General features: G+C 40.9%; 1 protein-coding gene across 8 annotated transcripts in view; it reads right to left on the bottom strand.

Moving 5' to 3' along the window:
* Positions 1–21799, bottom strand: part of lrp8 (low density lipoprotein receptor-related protein 8, apolipoprotein e receptor) — a 410737-nt gene that overhangs the window by 164919 nt on the left and 224019 nt on the right. For all 8 annotated transcript variants that reach the window (XM_062028225.1, XM_062028222.1, XM_062028224.1 and 5 more), the window contains exon 4: positions 15327–15455. In XM_062028225.1, the coding sequence (XP_061884209.1) occupies positions 15327–15455 (129 nt within the window). The remainder of the gene's footprint in view (positions 1–15326; positions 15456–21799) is intronic.

Below are 21799 nucleotides of genomic sequence, written 5' to 3'. Positions count from 1 at the left end.
GCGTGCCGGCCCAATCACATAATATCTACGGCTTTTCACACACACGGTATAGCTCGGTTGGTAGAGCGGCCGTGCCAGCAACTTGAGGGTTGCAGGTTCGATCCCCGCTTCCGCCATCCTAGTCACTGCCGTTGTGTCCTTGGGCAAGACACTTTACCCACCTGCTCCCAGTGCCACCCACACTGGTTTAAATGTAACTTAGATATTGGGTTTCACAATGTAAAGCGCTTTGAGTCACTTGAGAAAAAGCGCTATATAAATGTAATTCACTTCACTTCACAAGTGAATGCAAGGCATACTTGGTCAACAGCCATACAGGTCACACTGAGGGTAGTCGTATAAACAACTTTAACACTGTTACAAATATGCGCCACACTGTGAACCCACACCAAACAAGAATGACAAACACATTTCGGGAGAACATCCGCACCGTAACACAACATAAACACAACAGAACAAATACCCAGAACCCCTTGCAGCACTAACTCTTCCGGGACGCTACAATATACACCTCCCGCTACCCCCTAAAATCCCCCCCCCCCCAACCCCGCCCACCTCAACCTCCTCATGCTCTCTCAGGGAGAGCATGTCCCAAATTCCAAACTGCTGTTTTGAGGCATGTTAAAAAAAATAATGCACTTTGTGAAGTGAGTGAAGTGAAGTGAATTACATTTATATAGCGCTTTTTCTCAAGTGACTCAAAGCGCTTTACATTGAGAAACCCAATATCTAAGTTACATTTAAACCAGTGTGGGTGGCACTGGGAGCAGGTGGGTAAAGTGTCTTGCCCAAGGACACAACGGCAGTGACTAGGATGGCGGAAGCGGGGATTGAACCTGCAACCGTCAAGTTGCTGGCACGGCTGCTCTACCAACCGAGCTATACCGCCCCCATATATACCGTGACTTCAATAATAAATATGGCAGTGCCATGTTGGCATTTTTTTTCCAAAACTTGAGTTGATTTATTTTGGAAAACCTTGTTACATTGTTTAATGCATCCAGCGGAGCATCACAAAATTAGGCATAATAATGTGTTAATTCCACGACTGTATATATCGGTATCGGTTGATATCGCAATCAGTAATTAAGAGTTGGACAATATCGGAATATCGGATATCGGCAAAAAAGCCATTATCGGGCATCTCTAATTAGCAGCATTGCTAGGTGCTAAACATACAAAGTATCCATAATAAAACAAACACTTACTGTAATATTTCCATTCTCCCTGAAATGCCGACCGAGGGGACGCTTACATAATTCCATTTAGATAAAGATTCAATCGCAATCCTCACGAAGGGTTAACAAGTTGTTGCAACTAGCGTCTTTATGTGTACTTTTCAAATATCTGAAACTTAAAAAGTCGACCAGCCTGTCGGTCTACTACCAGGTGAGAGATGCATGAATTGTAATGTAGAATTTACTTTTAGCAAGTTTGAAACAAAGCAGAAGCAGCCGTCGGCCCAGTATGTCAACAATAGTGAAGTGAAGTGAATTATATTTATATAGCGCTTTTCTCTAGTGACTCAAAGCGCTTTACATCGTGAAACCCAATACCCAAGGTACATTTTTAAACCAGTGTGGGTGGCACTGGGAGCAGGTGGGTAAAGTGTCTTGCCCAAGGACACAACGGCAGTGACTAGGATGGCAGAAGCGGGGATCGAACCTGGAACCCTCAAGTTGCTGGCACGGCCACTCTACCAACTGAGCTATACCGCCCCCAATAGCAGTGTAAGCTAGCATTAGTTCACTGCTATCAATGCACCACTAAAATAGGCCGTCTGCCTTGGCGTTTATAATAACAACATCACTCATATTTGGTTAATTTTCAGGTTATGACCTGTAAAAGGAGTATTGTTGGCGATTTATGGATGTTTATTAGAGGGTATAATGGGCGCAATAAAGGTCCCTCGATCTGTTGACTAAATATTTAGCTATTTATTTCTGATTTTGAATGCATAAAAAAGCCAAGTACATGAATATATATAAACAGCACATTTCTTTCCATTTTTTGGGGTATTTCCAGTGTGACTGATCTGATAATATGGTCAGAATCCAGAAGCGTAATTACAGTAACAAAGAGTCTACAGAAACTGCTGAAGGTATTATTTCAAAATGAAACAAAATTAAGCATATCAAGTCAACTCGTTTTTCCACTCTACTGGTACTTTAAGGAACATCAAGTACAATCGTTTCGTATCATGACAAATTATACAGTACTCTATTTGGATTTTGCCAGCATTTAAATGGCATTCCAAATCATCATTGACCCACTTTATTACGGCTGCAAAAGGCTTGAGCAGGTTTTTTTGTGGCAGATACACCCTAAACGTAGAAGCATTAATTTGCTCACTTTACTAAATGGTTTAAAAGGAATGTGATGTGCATAAAGACAATCCTTGTGTGTGTGTGTGTGCTTAGGTGGATGCATGTGTGCTAAAGTGTCTGAGAAAGACAGCGATTTACTGTTTAGCGTAAGCAACATGGCATTGAGTTAGTCTCAAGGTTTTTTTTTATTGAATGTGAATCAGTGCTTTGTCAACATTAGATATTTGAAACAACAATGTAGGACACACACACGCACACACGCATGTGTAACATTACTGAAAACTGCTATTTAGCAGTAATTAAAGGCCTACTGAAATGAAATGTTCTTATTTAAACGGGGATAGCAGGTCCATTCTATGTGTCATACTTGATCATTTCGCGATATTGCCATATTTTTGCTGAAAGGATTTAGTAGAGAACATCGACGATAAAGTTCGCAACTTTTGGTCGCTGATAAAAAAAGCCTTGCCTGTACCGGAAGTAGCGTGACGTCACAGGTTGTGGAGCTCCTCACATCTGCACATTGTTTACAATCATGGCCACCAGCAGCGAGAGCGATTCGGACCGAGAAATCGACGATCAACCCATTAATTTGAGCAAGGATGAAAGATTTGTGGGTGAGGAAAGTGAGAGTGAAAGACTAGAGGGCAGTGGAAGCGATTAAGATAGGAAAGATGCTGTGAGAGGCGGGTGGGACCTGATATTCAGCTGGGAATGACTAAAACAGTAAATAAACACAAGACATATATATACTCTATTAGCCACAACACAACCAGGCTTATATTTAATATGCCACAAATTAATACCGCATAACAAACACCTCCCCCCTCCCATCCATATAACCCACCAATACAACTCAAACACCCGCACAACACACTCAATCCCACAGCCCAAAGTACCATTCACCTCCGTAAAGTTCATACAGCACATATATTTCCCCAAAGTTACGTACGTGACATGCACATAGCGGCACGCACGGACGGGCAAGCGATCAAATGTTTGGAAGCCAAAGCTGCGTACTCACGGTAGCGCGTCTGCTATCCAACTCAAAGTCCTCCTGGTTGTGTTGCTGCAGCTAGCCGCTAAACACCGATCCCACCTACATTTCTTCTTTGCTCTCTTCATTGTTCATTAAACAAATTGCAAAAGATTCACCAACACAGATGTCCAGAATACTGTGGAATTTTGCGATGAAAACAGACGACTTAATAGCTGGCCACAATGGTGTCCCAATATGTCCGCACAATCTGTGACGTCACGCGCAAATATCATCATACCGAGACGTTTTCAGCAGAATATTTCACGGGAAATTTAAAATTGCACTTTACTAATCTAACTCGGCCGTATTGGCATGTGTTGCAATGTTAAGATTTCATCATTGATATATAAACTATCCGACTGCGTGGTCGGTAGTAGTGGGTTTCAGTAGGCCTTTAAGTTGTCTGCAACTCCAACTACCATATATAGAAGGATGGAAAATTCTGAATGTGAATCATACTTTAAGATAATAATGTTTTATAATCATGCTGTATGAAAATGTCATCCTAAGGAACACTAAACCAGATTTTGTGTTTGTTTTGTTTTTGTTTTTTCACTTAGACATCTTCAGAATGGATCTGACTATCATTTAAAAAGGTTTCCCTTTAGGGGACCTGATTTATTGTCCCCATACCGTTAGAGGTCCCCTAAAGGTGACTGTGTAAACAGAGCGATGTCCCCATTAAGTAAGCATTGCCAGAACACAAGTACACGCACACACACACACACACACACACACACACACACACACACACACACACACACACACACACACACACACACACACACACACACACACACACACACACACACACACACACACACACACACACACACACACACACACACACACACACACTTTTTTTTACTGGAATGTGGAAAAACACAGAGAAGTTGAATATCAAAAGGAATTTATGACTGGTTGACAAACAAAATTATTTTTAGTGTCCAGCATCTTTGGCAAATGTTGCTTATCAGCTACGGAGCCAACTACACTTTTCTGGAACACTGGTGGAGGAGTGCCATCATTATCATCAACGTGTCATTTTTGGGTATAATTTGTAACACATATAAAACGTGTGTTTGAAAATTCTGAACTATGTTATGACTTTGTAATTTGTTTTTGAAAGATTATACCACAAGCATTTTGTATTTTGCCTTAAATATTTAAAATTATTTGTAAACTACCCCACATCAACTGCTCTAGAGTGCTCCACTATTGGTGAAACCGCGCTGAAGTTACTCTTTCTACAGTGCAACCTATTGTAGGAGTAAATTACATTCCACTTTTTCTTTGTTACTGTTAACTTTGGGCAGTCCTTATCAACAGTGGGACAAATCAAAAATTAAGCCTATTACTCACATTTGTAGGCTTCTCTTTGTTTTCTGCCATTGGTTTTAGCACGGACAGTGTAATGTTGGACATTTTTCCTCTCCCTTGATATCCTAGGCAGGTCCCTGAGCTGACTTCATTTAGGGGACTCTGCCGCCCTCACACTTGGCCCTTCGCCCCTACCTAATGGAGAATCCGGACACCACTTGATTGACGAGAAAGCGCAATCTTTGCGCATTCAAACAGGTAACTACCGTATTTTCCAGACTATAGACCAGGAGTCCCCAAACCTTTTGACTCTGGGGCGCATTGGGATGAAAACATTTGGCCGGTGGACGGGCTGTATCTATACAGTCGTGGTCAAAAGTTTACATACACTTGTAAAGAACATAATGTCATGGCTGTGTTGAGTTTCCAATACTTTCTACAACTCTTATTTTTTTGTGATAGAGTGATTGGAGCACATACTTGTGTGTCACAAAAAACATTCATGAAGTTTGGTTCTTTTATAAATTTATTATAGGTCTACTGAAAATGTGACTGAATCTGCTGGGTCAAAAGTATACATACAGCAATGTTAATATTTGGTTACATGTCCCTTGGCAAGTTTCACTGCAATAAGGCGCTTTTGGTAGCCATCCACAAGCTTCTGGTTGAATTTTTGACCACTCCTCTTGACAAAATTGGTGCAGTTCAGCTAAATTTGTTGGTTTTCTGACATGGACTTGTTTCTTCAGCATTGTCCACACGTTTAAGTCAGGACTTTGCGAAGGCCATTCTGAAACTTTAATTGTAGCCTGATTTAGCCATTCCTTTACCACTTTTGACGTGTGTTTGGGGTCATTGTCTTGTTGGAACACCCAACTGCGCCCAAGACCCAACCTCCGGGCTGATGATTTTAGATTGTCCTGAAGAATTTGGAGGTAATCCTCCTTTTTTTTTGTTCCATTTACTCTCTGTAAAGCACCAGTTCCATTGGCAGCAAAACAGGCCCAGAGCATAATACTAACACTTCCATGTTTGACGGTAGGGATGATGTTCCTGGGATTAAAGGCCTCACCTTTTCTCCTCCAAACATATTGCTGGGTATTGTGGCCAAACAGCTCAATTTTTGTTTCATCTGACCACACAACTTTCCTCCAGAAGGTCTTATCTTTGTCCATGTGATGTCAGATGAAACAAAAATTGAGCTGTTTGGCCACAAATTCGTCCAAAAGATGGCGCCAAAGCACGAACACACCTTTTCAGTCTCTGTGTCGATGTTACTACTATGTAAGTTCGTTGTATACAAAACATTATGGCCGTTAGCGAATTCAAATCCATAGATCAGCCGCACCTTTGTATGAGCTGCAGGATTCAAATCCTGGGAAAAAAGTAGCGGCTTATAGTCCGGAAAATACAGTAAGAATATTACATAGAAGATAACTAGTGAGCAGAAGTGAGGTCCAGTGGACAGCGCTTCCATGTCGCGGCAAAAAAAAAAAATGGTGTCAAAATCTAAGAGTTGCAGGGAAAGCAAAGCTGGCTTTGTGGCTCAGATGCTAGTTTTCTGTGTAAAAGAGGCTAAAGAGTCAGCCGTCTGCCATTTCCTTTAATTCACTGGATTATTAAAGCATATTTATCTATTGTATAAATGCAATGCAATGACATACTTGACTCTGCGAGTGTTTATATGTGTGTGACTGTGTCAGGTGTAATCAGTTCGATGACGTATGGATAGATGTTGCATCTCGTCTGTTTGGCACAAGTTTTAAAGGCCTACTGAAACCCACTACTACCGACCACGCAGTCTGATAGTTTATATATCAATGATGAAATCTTAACATTGCAACACATGCCAATACGGCCGGGTTAGATTAGTAAAGGGCAATTTTAAATTTCCCGCGAAATATTCTGCTGAAAACGTCTCGGTATGATGACGTTTGCGCGTGACGTCACGGATTGTGCGCACATATTGAGACATCATTGTGGCCAGCTATTAAGTCGTCTGTTTTCATCGCAAAATTCCACAGTATTCTGGACATCTGTGTTGGTGAATCTTTTGCAATTTGTTTAATGAACAATGAAGACAACAAAGAAGAAAGCTGTAGGTGGGATCGGTGTATTAGCGGCTGGCTACAGCAACACAACCAGGAGGACTTTGAGTTGGTTAGCAGACGCGCTACCGTGAGTACAGCTTTGGCTTCCAAACATTTGATCGCTTGCCCGTACGTGCGTGCTGCTAAGTGCATGTCACATACGTAACTTTACGTATGAACTTTACGGAGATGAACGGTACTTTGGGTTGTGGGATTGAGTGTGTTGTGCGGGAATTTGATTTGTATTGGTGGGTTATATGGACGGGAGGGAGGAGGTGTTTGTTATGCGGATTAATTTGTGGCATATTAAATATAAGCCTGGTTGTGTTGTGGCTAATAGAGTATATATATGTCTTGTGTTTATTTACTGTTTTAGTCATTCCCAGCTGAATATCAGGTCCCACCCGCCTCTCACAGCATCTTCCCTATCTGAATGGCTTCCACTACCCTCTAGTCCTTCACTCTCACTTTCCTCATCCACAAATCTTTCATCCTCGCTCAAATTAATGAGGTAATCGTCGCTTTCTCGGTCCGAATCGCTCTCGCTGCTGCTGGCCATGATTGTAAACAATGTGCAGATGTGAGGCGCTCCACAACCTGTGACGTCACGCTACTTCCGGTACAGGCAAGGCTTTTTTATCAGCGACCAAAAGTTGCGAACTTTATCATCGATGTTCCCTACTAAATCCTTTTAGCAAAAATATGGCAATATCGCGAAATGATCAAGTATGACACATAGAATGGACCTGCTATCCCCGTTTAAATAAGAACATTTCATTTCAGTAGGCCTTTAAACCTTGGTTGAGCCATCCTATCTTTCATGTCCAGGTGATCCTGACTCAGGATGCATGGATAGTAATGATCTTTATAGGACTATTGTGCAGATAGATGCGGTTTGAACTTAAAACAAAAGTGGAACAGCCTCTGGGTGCATATGAGCCTGCTTGTGATCCATGCTCCATTACATTCCACCCACGCACACAGGGAGAGCAGTCAAAGGATTGTAAATGAAGGAGGATGTAATGGGAAAAACCTCAACATAAGAGGCTGCAGACACCTCTACAAAAAGAAAGAAGCAAAATCCCAAAGCAGTTATTTTTCATGTGGGTGGACTCTTCTTGCTTTTCTTTGGTCGGCTATTAAATGATAGAGTAGAGGTTGTATTTAGTGTGAACCAAGCAGCATTATTTTCTTGTGAGTATTGTTTACATTCATTTTATTCTCTGCTCACCTTTTTGTTTCCACCCAGAACGGCACACACAAACACATATACACACGCAGGGACTCAACACTTCTCTGCCCTGCCATAAAACACCAACAAACATATATCCCTGGCGGGCATCGATCCTGTAGCGGCTTTCTGTAATGTAACATAGCACAAGTGATGTGAAAAGAGCAACAGGTCCCCAGAGCCCACAGGAGTCTCTCGGAGTACACACCTCTCTCTGTCTGACTGGTTGTCTCTATGTTTCTGTTTAGCCCACTTTCACCCAAAGAGTCAAACCTACTTGCAAGCACATACACTGTAGCGAAATAATTCAGAGTGAAAGAAAGCAAATAAACAGTTCTTGACCACTGCAGTGCACATATCCTGATAAAGACAACAGAACATCGCTATTTCAGGGAAGTCTTGAATGATTCGTGGCATTCACACTACAAAAACTGAAATCTAAGTAAGATTAAATATCTCAAATAAGGGTGATATTTGCTTATTTTCTGTCTGATAAGATAATTCTTCTCACTAAGCAGATTTCATGTTAGTGTCTTACTTGTTTTAAGGGTTTTGGTCCTAAATTATCTCAGTAAGATATTACAACTTGTTGCTGAGATTTTATGACCTATATTGAGTAAAACATGCTTGAAACTAGAATATCAACTGTTGCAAAACTTTGTCATCAACACTCACAAGTATAAAACTACTTTTTTAAAGTAATAATTACTTATTCCAAGCATGAAAAAAAAAAATCATGACTTTGACACAATTGTGTCTCATAATTAAAACGGATGACGGCCAAAGGGACTTTGCTGTTTTATTTTCAATGAAACAATAGAAAATACGTACTCATATAGTAGTACAGTTGGCACAGTACAGTAAACTGAAAGTTAATATTTAAACATTTAACATGTGACATTTCTAACAATTTTGAACAGAAATAGTTCATGCACATTCAGATAAATTCTTCAAAATTACAATTAAAACATTTTTGGCCGGGTGCCAGGCTGTATATATGCGCACTAATTGACTGAAAGAGCACGCACTTGGCGCGATGATGTCATGTTATCGATGGAAAAATGCATTTTTAGACCATATGATTTGCCTGAGCGGCTAGGAGACCCCGAGAGTAACAAGCGGTTGCCTTTCCATTAAGAACAATAAATTAGTTTTTAATATAAGTTTGCTGGTTTCAATAAATGTAATGCCAAGCGCATATCATTATGTCAAGATAATGGCACTAGCATTTACTTAATTTAAGAATATTTTTCAACATATTGAGCAAAAAGGTCTCATATTTTTTTTTTCTACCAAGAAAAGCGCACTTGTTATTAGTGAGAATATACTTATTTTAAGGTATTTTTGTGTTCATTGAAGTTAGCTAATTTGACTTGTTTTGGAAAGTCTTGACAAGCCAAATTTTGCTTTTCTATTGGCGGATAATTTTGCTTAGTTCAATTAAAATACCCCTCATTTTTGTATTTTTTTTTCTTGTTTTTCAACACTGACTTTTTGCAGTGCACACTCACATTCAAATTAGGGAATTTTAATGAACCTGACGTACATGCTTGTGAACCAAGGGAGGAAGCCATAGTACCTAAGAAAACTCACACTAGCACAGGGAGAATAGGCAATGCAAACCCAAAACCTTGCCCCTCTGAAGCTCTGCCACGTTGATGGCAAGAGGCTTGACCTGGAAAGGTTCTTGGCAGTAGTCCAGATACACAGTAGGTCAAATCAGTAAGTGCTCAGTTTTCGAGCTCTATTGCATTTATAGGCATATGGTTAGCATATGGCAGTAGCTTACCCTGGAGAATTCGGCTCGGGGCAGATAGTTCGAATCCTGCTGTTAATTTAGAACTTTAATACAACTGTAGAGCTGCTATTGAGGAAGGCAATTGACTGTAAACTCAGCTCAAGACAATATTGTCTTACTTTTGTATATGAATCTCAGGTTGATCCAACTTCAATCAATCAATCAATCAATCAATCAAAGTTTACTTATATAGCCCTTAATCACAGAAGTCTCAAAGGGCTGCACAAGCCACAATGACATACTCGGCTAAAATCCCACATCAGGGCAAGAAAAACTCAACCCAATGGGAACAACGAGAAACCTTGGAAGCGACCGCAGATGTGGTGATCCCCCGCTGGGTGACCGGTGCAACGGATGCCGAGTGTATACGGTTAATAATGTGAGAGTCCAGTCCATAGTGGGGCCAGCAAGGGATCCTCTTGCATGTAGACACGTCGGGGTGCAGAGACGTCAACGACTGATGCATAAGGAGTGGTCACCCCGGGTCCCGACTTCATGTGAAAATCCAATCCATTGGGAGACCAGCAGGGGATCATCTTGAATGGAGAGAGGTCAGCAGCGCAGAGACGTCACCAACTGATGCAAAGAGGAATGGTCCATCCTGGGTCCTGACTTTGAACAGCTTCCGTTAATATTCCTCAAGACAATTTGAAATGAGGCTAAGCTGTGTGTGTAGCCTCCAAGTGCCTTTATGCACACCCTACAATGTCTGGGCATGCTCCCGATCACCCAATAGATGTTCTCTAAAGGGATTTCTTTCCAGACCCGGATCAAGGCATTAGTAATTTTTGAAGAGTCTGTGGTGGTGCAACATGGCAACATGATGTCCCAGACATGCTTTATTGGATTCAGGTTTGGTTGGGGATTGGGCAGGCCAAGCCATAGCATCGGTGTCTTTGTCCTACTCTTGTCACATGAGTCTAACCATTGACAAAGCATCAGAAGAAACCCAGGGACCATTGCATCAGCATATGGTCGTACAATGGGTCTGCTATAGTCTCATCGACACCTAGTGAACCAATCTACTTAAACTTGTTGGCACATGGTGGTTGGTGCAGCCCTCCAAGGATATGCCTTCCCTGACCATCACTGACCCACCGCCAAACTGGTTTTGCCAGGGGACGTTGCAGGTAGCAGAACGTTGAGCAGAAACACACACATTAGTGACATGTTGGAGGTAATTTTTTAGTTTTTTTACGGCACTCCTCCTCATACTTGCCAACCTTGAGACCTTAGATTTCGGGAGATTGAGTGGGCGGGGGGGTTTTGAGGTGGGCGGGGTAGGGGGGGCGGGGGTGTATATTGTAGCCCGGAAGAGTTAGGGATGCAAGGGATTCTGGGTATTTGTTCTGCTGTGTTTATGTTGTGTTACGGTGCGGATGTTCTCCCGAAATGTCTTTGTCATTCTTGTTTGGTGTGGGTTCACGGTGTGGCGCATATTTGTAACAGTGTTAAAGTTGTTTATACGGTCACCCTCAGTGTGACCTGTATGGCTGTTGATCAAGTATGTCTTGCAGTCACTTTCGTGCGTATGCAGAAGCCGCATACAACATGTGACTTGGCCGGCACGCTGTTTGTATGGTGAAAAAGCTGACGCGTCGACAGGTTGTAGAGGACGCTAAAGGCGGGTGCCATCACGGCACGCCCTTAATATTGTTGTCCGGGTGAAAATCGGGAGAAATTCGGGAGAATGGTTGCCCCGGGAGATTATCGGGAGGGGCACTGAAATTCGGGAGTCTCCCGGAAAAATCGGGAGGGTTGGCAAGTATGCTCCTCCTGTTCCTCCTCATTAAAAAAAAGACCTAGCGGTCCTTCTACTGGGTTGTCCTCATACAGCCTCCTCCACATCTCCTGGTGTACTTAGTACCTCATCCATGCTCTTGACACTCCTGGGAGAGACAAAAAACCTCTGTGGCACAGCATGCATTAATGTGTCATCTTTGCTGAGCTGCCAACTTCTGTTGGTTGCAGAAAGTGCCTCAAAACCTGTACTGGCAAGAGCACTGGCAACATGCAAACGTGCCAAAACATCAGCTGGAAAGAATGAAAAGGTAAAGGATAGGGAAATGGTATGTCTACAACCTGGAAAACTATTTTTTTTAGCAGGGTCGTCTTGCTAATTGGCTCTAATTTCCACCTGCTGTCGGTTCCATTTGCAAACATTTGCAATTACTGTTGCTTCCAAAACTGGACAAGTTGATGTCCTAGGAGTCTGATTATTCAGTACAAGAGTTAGCTGTGTTTGTTCACCAAATATGAGACAAGAACACATTTTGTTACCTTTTCTGTGCATCCTAAATAGTGAAAAACTTCAAGTACAAGGCGGCTAACAATGCAGTTATTGGGGAGTCATATATTCTGCCTATAAAATTGTGTAATAAAATATTAAAAAACCGCCATTTATATGCCGTGACCTGCTATATTAACTATAGCGACATTGTTATTGTAAGAGCTAACATAGAGGAACTACTTTTCTGGCCTTTGGCTTTGCTCACACTGCTCCTACAGTTATCATGAATGTGCCTGTTACTACATTACATACAAACTTTCAGCAAGTATAAAAAAATGTTGGAGATTTTTGGATGGTTTTCAGAGTGCTTCATATGCTGAGTAGATTACCTATTTACCAGCATTATTAGCCGCCTCGTACTAACAGTTTTTTTTAGTATTTAAAAAGCACATAAGTATGTTCTTGTCTCACATAAGGATTGTAAATGACGGGGAAAAAAAACAGTTCCCCTATAAACTTTAAATTTAACATGTCATGCCATGGACAGACGCCTTTTGCTTTTAAATAATTCAGATTCAATAGGCTCGACTGTTCAGGGATCCAGTGGTGTGCCGTCAGGACCAGCAAGGCCTTCTCTGCTGGCCTAACATAACCAGAAATGATGATCATAATTAAAGATACATTTTTTATTCACTTTCCCTAAATATCTAAAAGTATTCATATTCTCTTCATGTCATATTATGATCCTTCCAGCGCTGTTGTTTTTAGGTTATAGAGTTTTTATCCAATCAGAATTCAGCTGGCTTATGTTGCCATGCTGTACGAAATCTGCCAGAGGCCTTCAAAATCAACAATGCGGGCGTCTGTGCACTGTAAGTGAACGGGGACATACAGTTGATAGATAATTGCGATATTGTCAGTAAGGCCTTCTCGATGGCCTAAGGCAGATATATAGTGACGTTATGAGCTAGGTAACATAATAACTCCATTACCCAGCATGCCACAGTAGTGAAGAGCATGCGCAGTAGCCCCGTTTAGGTTGTTGAATGTAGCCATGCCGGCAGCTGGATATAATTGATGAGCACCTTGTGGAGTAAACTTTAAGAAGTCAGCCAACACGCCTCGTCTGCATCTTTTATGATTAGACAAGACGACACATATATTTGCAAGGCTATTTTCAAGAAGGCTATTTAAAGAGAAACTACATCTTGTGAGACCATGGCGGCCAACCCCGGAAGCTAGCTCAGCTATCGATGAAATGTGAGATGAGATATTTAAATTCTTAATTTTTTCACGTTTAAAATGTTTTTTGCAATTTTAATTTTGACAGTACCACATAAGATATGTTTTAATTGCTGATGCGGGTTTATTGATTGTTAAATGTGCCAGAAAACAACCCGTTTTGTACACTGCCCAGTAGTGTGTGAATGTGTTTCTCTATAGCAGGGGTGCCCATTACGTCGATCGCGAGCTACCGGTCGATCGCGGAGGGTGTGTCAGTCGATCGCCAACTAGGCGTTGAAAAAGTAGTCCTAAAAATTAGCGATCAGAAATCTTCACTATGACGTCACTTTCGTCACTTGATTGACATTCACGGCACCCGAGGGTCTTGTGAGATGACGCTGGCTGCTGCCAGCTCAGTGTGAAGGAAAAAACAGACCGTCAGGGAGGCGAGAAACAGTTTTTATTTCAACCATACCTCCTGTCAAAAGCCTAAAGACTGACCACATAGTTCCTGTCTTCACAATAAAAGCGCTGCTCTATCGTGCCAAAATAAGAGTCTCAGAAAGCTGGCGTGCACAAGCCACAGAGTTTTCCGCCAATGTATTTCTTGTAAAGTGTATAAAAAGGAGTATGGAAGCTGGACAAATAAGATGCCAAAAACCAACCACTTTCATGTGGTATTGGACAGAAAGGAGGACTTCTTTTCTTCTCCATTAAAAAATGTGGACGTTTTCAGCACTACCGTCTGATTCCAATCAATGCAAGTCATCAGAATCAGGTAATACACCAACTTATATTCTTGTCTTCAAGAAAGAAAGGAATCTATATGTGTTAAACATGTTTGTATTATCATTAAACACCTTTTAACTTGTTAACAAAAACGTCTCTTTTAGAAATAAATAAATATAAATTATATATATCAATGAGGTAGATCCCTTCGACTTGGTCATTTAAAAAGTAGCTCGCCTGCTGAAAAGTGTGGGCACCCCTGCTCTATAGTATTTTGTGTAGATTTGCGTCAGCCTGCGACACACGTTTCTTTCAGCACGGCGTGGTGCCAGGCAGGTGGCTGTTGCAAACAAAAGAAATACCTGTGCAAGCAGACATTCTCAAACTTGAACAACATCAAATCCAAATACTGCACCCACCTCACATAAGAGCTTGCAGCGTAACATAGCTAATATAGACACTTACATCATGTGTTGTTTTCATTATAAGACTTATATAAGGCTTGATTTCATTATAAGACTTGTATAAGGCTTTTAATTTTTGCGGCTCCTGAAATATTTTCTTTTGTGTCCAATATGGCACTTTGAACATTTTGGGGGACCGACCCCTGAACTAGAGTAAATATACAAAAAACAATAGCTGTGAATTGTTTTATCCATTATGCTTTCACTGGGTGTAGATGAAACTCAGGGTATAGGAAACAACTTACTTCTTTGAAAGACATCAGAAAGTCAAACTGTGTCAAAACTGACAATTCACCATAGTTTTGATATGACAGAAATTAACTTGAAAGAAATAATTATGCAGCCCTTCAAGTGGACTTTTAAGTCTTTAGCTTTGAGGTGATTTTACCCCCCAAATGTCAGATGTGCTTTCATCCCTTTTACCTTTAAATGATAGATCAAACGGTGATCCACACAGGTTTTAATCTTGGCACAATTCCCAGAAGTCCCTCACACATACACGTTCAAAACAAGGCAGAAAATCAATCATCATCCAGACCTTCATGAATTATTTTACAGCTTGATTTTCTCCTGCTCACATAGGTCAGGTAGATGAGAGGTAATAAAGTGATCATATCATCTCTGATTGCCCTTTGTGTCTATGGATAGAGATGAAAAGGAATAAGTAAGGCACTTATATATTTTCTATGTGGCTGGGATGGAAAAGGAGTACGGGGGGACTTGATATACTTGCGAAAACAATGATTTTGCCTTCTGTGTGGAACTTTCAAAACTTTGAATTGTAGTGTGTTTTCATAAGACTTTTGCAAAACACAGAACAATATTCAAATGTGAGGACATCGTTAAACATTCGTCATTTCTCCAATGTTCTCACCTGCGGCACAGTGCTCTTCATCGGCCCCATTCTCACAGTCTATTTCTCCATCGCATCGCCATGACAACGAGACACACTTGCTGGCAGTCCCGCCACATTCAAACTTCTCTGGTGGACAGGTCTGTCGGCCTGGATTGAAGAGTGAAGGAAAAGTCAGTCAATCGAACTCTCAGGTAGATCGGTTATTTTGCGGCTCCAATTGATCGTCGCTCAAAAGGTCTGAAGGTTCTCAACAACAAAATAACCTCATCGTGTAGATCAGGTGTGTCAAACGTACGGCCCGAGTGCCGGATCAGGCTCACGAACAGGTTTTAATCGGCCCGCGGGATGAGTTTGCTAAGTATAAAAATGAGCCGAAATTTTTGAATGAAAGAAACTGCTGTTCTAAATGTGTCCACTAGATGTCGCAATAGCAATTCTTTGTATCTTTGTAGATGATGCTACATACAGTATGTACAAAATAAACCACATGATGTTAGTACATCGGTCGAGGAAAATTATCAAACTACATAAATAACATCCTTGTGGTGGTAGATGTTGTCAGTGCTGCCTGCAGGAGCAAAGGTCACCGCCTCTGTCCATGGTGCTGAGGACAGAGGCGGTGACCTTGTTAAAACGTGCACGCTTGGCTCTTGTGCCGTGTCTACAGTGGAGCTGCTAGGAAGCGACTTCCACAATCCTGTAATTTGATTTTGATATAATTTTTTTATCTTGATAGATTGAAAATTAACACCAATGAGTTCACTGATGAACATTATCACATAATTATAAATAATAAATTATTAACCGCAACACATAAGTGTAAAAAAAAACCTAACAACATTATGACTTGTACATTTGTGCTAGTTCTATTTTTAAACAAAGAAAACATTCTAAAGTTGTCTTTATTTTTGAATTATCGTGCCGTGATTTTACCAGTCCGGCCCACTTCGGAGTACATTTTTCTCCATGTGGCCCCCGATCTAAAATAAGTTTGACACCCCTGGTGTAGATGAACCACAAACCAAGGGCCGTAACACCAAATTATGGGCCCCCACACTTAAGACTCCTGAAATGTCTCCCATACCACCCTAAACCCAATGTCACCGCCACATACACACACACTTGGTATGTTACATGCACTAAAAAAACTCAATTATTGCATGGATATTTGGATTTTGATTGTTAACAGCTTTTTAAAAATGAATGTCAACACATTTATTAGGTTTTTGGCTTTTTAACGATGGGATAAACATATCTAAAACAAAAAAAAACATTGAATAATTGTTTTGTAAAAAAAATAATTGAAAACAATTGCCAACAAATTCAATATGAAGTGGCCAGCATATTAATTTAAATCATCATACAACCTGTCATAATTAACATAAATAATTATGTGGTAGAAAATGGATGGATGATTTTTTTTTTACTTCAGAGTGAAAAGTAGAGATTTGCTGATTCAAGTAGTATTACCATAGGTGGATAAAACAAATCATGATAATACATCATTATTAATATGATTTTATTATTATTATTATTATTATTATTCTCATGTGAGTTAAGTCCCGCCCGATCTTTAAAAAACTAGTGACGCCTCTGTAATTAACTTTAATCGTGGGTCTTTGAATGCACCACAATGAGATGCACATGTGAAATTTGTTTATAACTTTCTCCTATGCTAACACATATGCAGATGTGTTATATTTTTACCTTAATTCTTGTTTCAAAATGCTGGTGCTGTGTGAATGCTTAAAAGCGAGCATTGATGTTATGACATTTGCAGTGTTGGGACTAACGTGTTACTGTAACACCGTTAGTTTCGGCGGTAACTAGTAATCTGACGCGTTATTTTTTATAATCAGTAACTCAGTTACCGTTACTACATGATGCGTTATTGCGTTATTTTACGTTATTTTTTATGTAGTATCGGCTAGAAACAGAAGATCTGAGTGTGTTTTATTGCAGCGCTGCGGTGGAAAAGAAGAGGCGTGCTTTGTGTGGGTGGGGGGGGGGGCTCCCAGACCGTAGTTGAGGGGCGCAGGGGACACGTTCCTCCAGGGCCTATGTACTTCGGGTCTAACAACCTTCACTTTACCCGGAAGAGTGTTGCAGCGCGGATTTGAACCCAAGATTTTCCCTCAGCAAGATCACACTCCCTGTCTGGCAGCATGTCAGGACACGCCCCCGCCGATTGCATCACGCCCTCTCTTCGCCGCAGCTGCAGGCGGTTAGTCATCAGCACACCTGGCAGTAATCAAGAGGACAGCATAAGAACCAGTCACTCCTTGGGACCTACGCCGGAACGTCGTTAACTCTTGTAGTAAGCATTACGTCTCTGGCTTCCCTCTCGTTGTCCTCGCATTGCTTTTGTCTTTTGCCCCTTTTTGTCTTGTTGACTTATGTCCCTTGTTCTCCTTGCAGTTGCCTCTCTCAATCCTCCATCACTCGTTTTGGACTTGGACATTGTTGCTTTCCGCCTGCCTTCGACCACCTGCCTGTCCCCGGATCTCCCTTGTGCCTACCCTCTTGGTCAGACAAACTTTTCATCCATCACGCATGTACAACATCCTCTTGAATTATTTACATGGTTAATTCTACACTTAATCCTGCAACCAACACTTAGAGTAGCATACACATCCCACACAATCATCAAAGGTTACAATAAACCTGGTAACCTTAAGCTCTTCGTGGTGTTGTCTCCTTCCAACCCTCACGTACATAACAAAGAGGGTCTTTACAGCTGAGGGTGAATGACGAGGCCGGCGGTTTGTTGCAACTTTGTGACTTTATTGGACGCAGCCATCTACCAAGCTAGAGCACCTGCACACACTCACTGTCGCCGGTCCCTCACTTCTCTCGCCCACTCACTCACCGACGTCACTCACCTCCCATGCTGTCATATCTTAAAGGGCCACACACACACACACATACGCTACTCTCATAACAACTAACATGACATCATGGTGAAGCCAGACGTCGAGTGTCTTAACATGGAGACATTCTCACTACTTTTCTTTTGTCGAGCACAAAGAGAAGAACATTTTAGTTAAATGTAAGTTGTGTCTAGGATCAAAGATCCTATCTACTTAAAGTTAAAGTGCCATTATGTTGCAGCTATTTAAAATAGTTTTGTCAATTTGTTCTGGCCTGAAATAAATTGGCCCTTTGAAACCTATCTTTGTCTTTGTGTGTTGTATGTAGACCACATTGCTTAGCAGAGTTCATGGGTGCAAATGCATGTCAAGTTGATCAACAGATTGTATTATTCTCCAGTGCAATAACAGTATTGAAATTAAGTCTAAAGGGGCATTAATGGGAGCCTTAAAAGAAAAAGGGGAAAAAAATAAGTAACTTAATAGTTACTTTTCACAGTAACACATTACTTTTTGGTGTAAGTAACTGAGTTAGTAACTGAGTTACTTTTGAAATAAAGTAACTAGTAACTGGTTTTCAGTAACTAACCCAACACTGGACATTTGTGTTGAGTGAAGTGTTTGAAGTTAGGTTTGCCGCTATCCAGTTCATCCAATTCATATTTTTGACATAGTGTGTAGGTAGTCAGGGTTTTCCCCTACGTGTAATTGATTGTGGCGGCTAGCCACAGCAAAATAAAAGCCGCCACACCTTAAAATGTTGTTTTTTTAACGTGAAAACAAATTAAAATAATATATTGTACGAATGGATATAAAAAGTATTATTTGCGCACTATTGACTAACGATGCACATAAAATTTGGCCGAAAAAAGACTTTGATCACTGAAACAGCACTGCTGTAACCGCATGATGTGATGACGTAAGCCAGTGTTTTTCAACCACCTTGCCGCGGCACACTGGTGTGCCGTTAGATACAGTCTGGTGTGCCGTGGGAGATTATGTCATTTCACCTAATTGGGTTAAAAATATTTTTTGCAAACCAGTAATTATAATCCGAAAATAATGGGCCGTTGTTGATTGTCTGTGCTGTCTGGAGCTTGGCAGAGTAACCGTGTAATACTCTTCCATATCAGTAGGTGGCAGCAGGGAGTTAATTGCTTTGTCGTGATCACAATATGCAGACGACAGAGGGAGGCAGCGTGCAGGTCAAAAGGTATCTAATGCTTAAACCAAAAATAAACAGAAGGCGAGTGCTGCTAAGAGTGTAATACTCTTCCATATCAGTAGGTGGCAGCCGGTAGCTAATTACTTTGTAGATGTCGGAAACAGCGGGAGGCAGCGTGCAGGTAAAAATGTGTCTAATGCTTAAACTAAAAATAAACAAAAAGGTGAGTGCCCTTAAGAAAAGGCAATGAAAGTTATGGAAGGCTATGCAGAACAAAACTAAAACTGAACTGGCTACAAAGTAAACAAAAACAGAATGCTGGACGGCAGCAAAGACTTACAGCGTGTGGAGCAGAGAAGGCATCCACAAAGTACATCCGAACATGACATGACAACCAACAATGTCAAAGCAGGTGTGGGGAATAGTGCTCAGGGAAGAAATGAAACTGCTACAGGAAAATACCAACAAAACAGGAAAAGCCACCAAAAGACAAGAACTAAAACACTACACACAGGAAAACACAAAAAAAACCTCTAAATAAGTCACGGCGTGATGTGACAGGTCGTGACAGTACACCTACTTTGAGACAAGAGCTATAGTGATGCATGCTTGGTTATGGTTTGAATTCATATCCAACACTTGCGGGAACAACTTTTTATTGTCAATATCGGCTGCCGAGTTTCATTTTTAATGTTTTCTGTTGGTGGTGTGCCGCCGCATTTTTTCAATGAAAAAAATGTGCCTTGGCTCAAAAAAGGTTGAAAAACACTGACGTAAGCAATACACGAGTGATTGACTGGCGTGCAGGCAGCATGTCTGCAACGTGAATGTACTTTAATATAGCCAAGATAAACCGACAGCGAATGTGCAATGTGAAAATATAAAGAGGACAGTGGTGGCTTTTAAGGAGAGAAAAAGCAGCAGCGTGAAGCAAGCGTGATGTCAGGCTCGCTGTTTGTCGCGGACATCGAGCGAAAGAAGTAAAGAGTCTCTAAACACAAGAACAGTCTCAAATAGCCCCCCAAAAATGTGCCAGATTTGTTGATAGTTGTTTTTGATCAAGAAAAAGTCACCAAAAGGATTGAAAAATTCTCAAGAAAGTACATTTTATAATAAGCAGCAACAATTGAAAAATAGAGAAAAAATGTTACTACTGTACTAATAAATGTTAACACAACTTGGCTGTCTATAGAACATTATTTTTACCTTTTTGAAGAAAATATATGTATCAATGCAGATTATGCAAATTATATGATGACATATTAACCCCCCTACCCCTGGGGTAACCCTAGTAGTCTTAAGAAATTCTTCATTCGATTCAAGCAAACTCATTATTGATCTTTCACAGCTATATTAATTTATGACATATTTTTTGGTATTACTCATATAAAAAAATCTTCAAACTTGACCAATCAAGCCTCCCTGTGCTTGGGGCCCTGGTACAACATCCCAAGTTACCCCACTATTTCGACGCCTCTGCCCAAACCGAAAGAGCAAAAAAATGGGGATGTGTCCAGAAATGATGCAAGTATGTTTACAGTATGATTTGTGTCCAAAAAGAACACACTGGCCGTGTCCATCAGTCTTACAATATTCAAGTAAGAGCAGGCCTCATTTCCACCTTGCTCGATTTGACTGAATGTCTACAAAAATATGTCTTGGCTTTGGATAAAAATCAGGTGGGAGTGTAGAAACTCAAGATTGTTTTTGTTACGCACACACTTTATAACTTGCTTACCTCTGATAAAGATCTACTGTGCAATATGTTTTTTTTAACATTTTATTATGTTTTTAAATCTTAAATTGTTTTCTTTATTGTTGTTGTCTTAACACTATTTCATGTAGGTTTGTTTTAAAAGCACTGAGCTGGATTGCTGTCCAATTTCGTTGTTTCCATACAATGACAATAAAGGTATTCTGACATGCATGCACATAAACACACAACATGAATTATGTATCAATGATATCCCTCTAGGCAAAACCCCATTACAGTAGACATGACCACTGCGCCAATATATCATGACACACGCACACGCACACGTACACACACACACACACACACACACACACACACACACACACACACACACACACACACACACACACACACACACACACACACACACACACACACACACACACACACACACACACACACAAACACACACACACACACGCATGCTCACACGCTTTAAAACCAACGGCACAAGGCCCCAGATGACAATTTTGCAGAATGCCAAACACAACTTCATCAATAATACATTTTGACCACTCGCATGCTCCTTAGGAACTAGTGGTGAATGCTTAAAGCAAACACGGGTCAAATGTTCCTCTTAGGTTATTTCAGTCTCATCCTTTGATTTTATTAATCATTGTTTCCTCCTGCTTTAGTTTAAGAAGACGTCTGTTTTCTCCTCTTGTTGCTCTAGAAAGCTGTTCTCTAATGCCCACCTCAA

Source organism: Entelurus aequoreus, linkage group LG19, assembly GCF_033978785.1.
Source record: "Entelurus aequoreus isolate RoL-2023_Sb linkage group LG19, RoL_Eaeq_v1.1, whole genome shotgun sequence".
NCBI lineage: Eukaryota > Metazoa > Chordata > Actinopteri > Syngnathiformes > Syngnathidae > Entelurus > Entelurus aequoreus.
The sequence above is the reverse complement of the archived record's forward strand: the minus strand, read 5'-3'. Positions and strand labels throughout refer to the sequence as shown.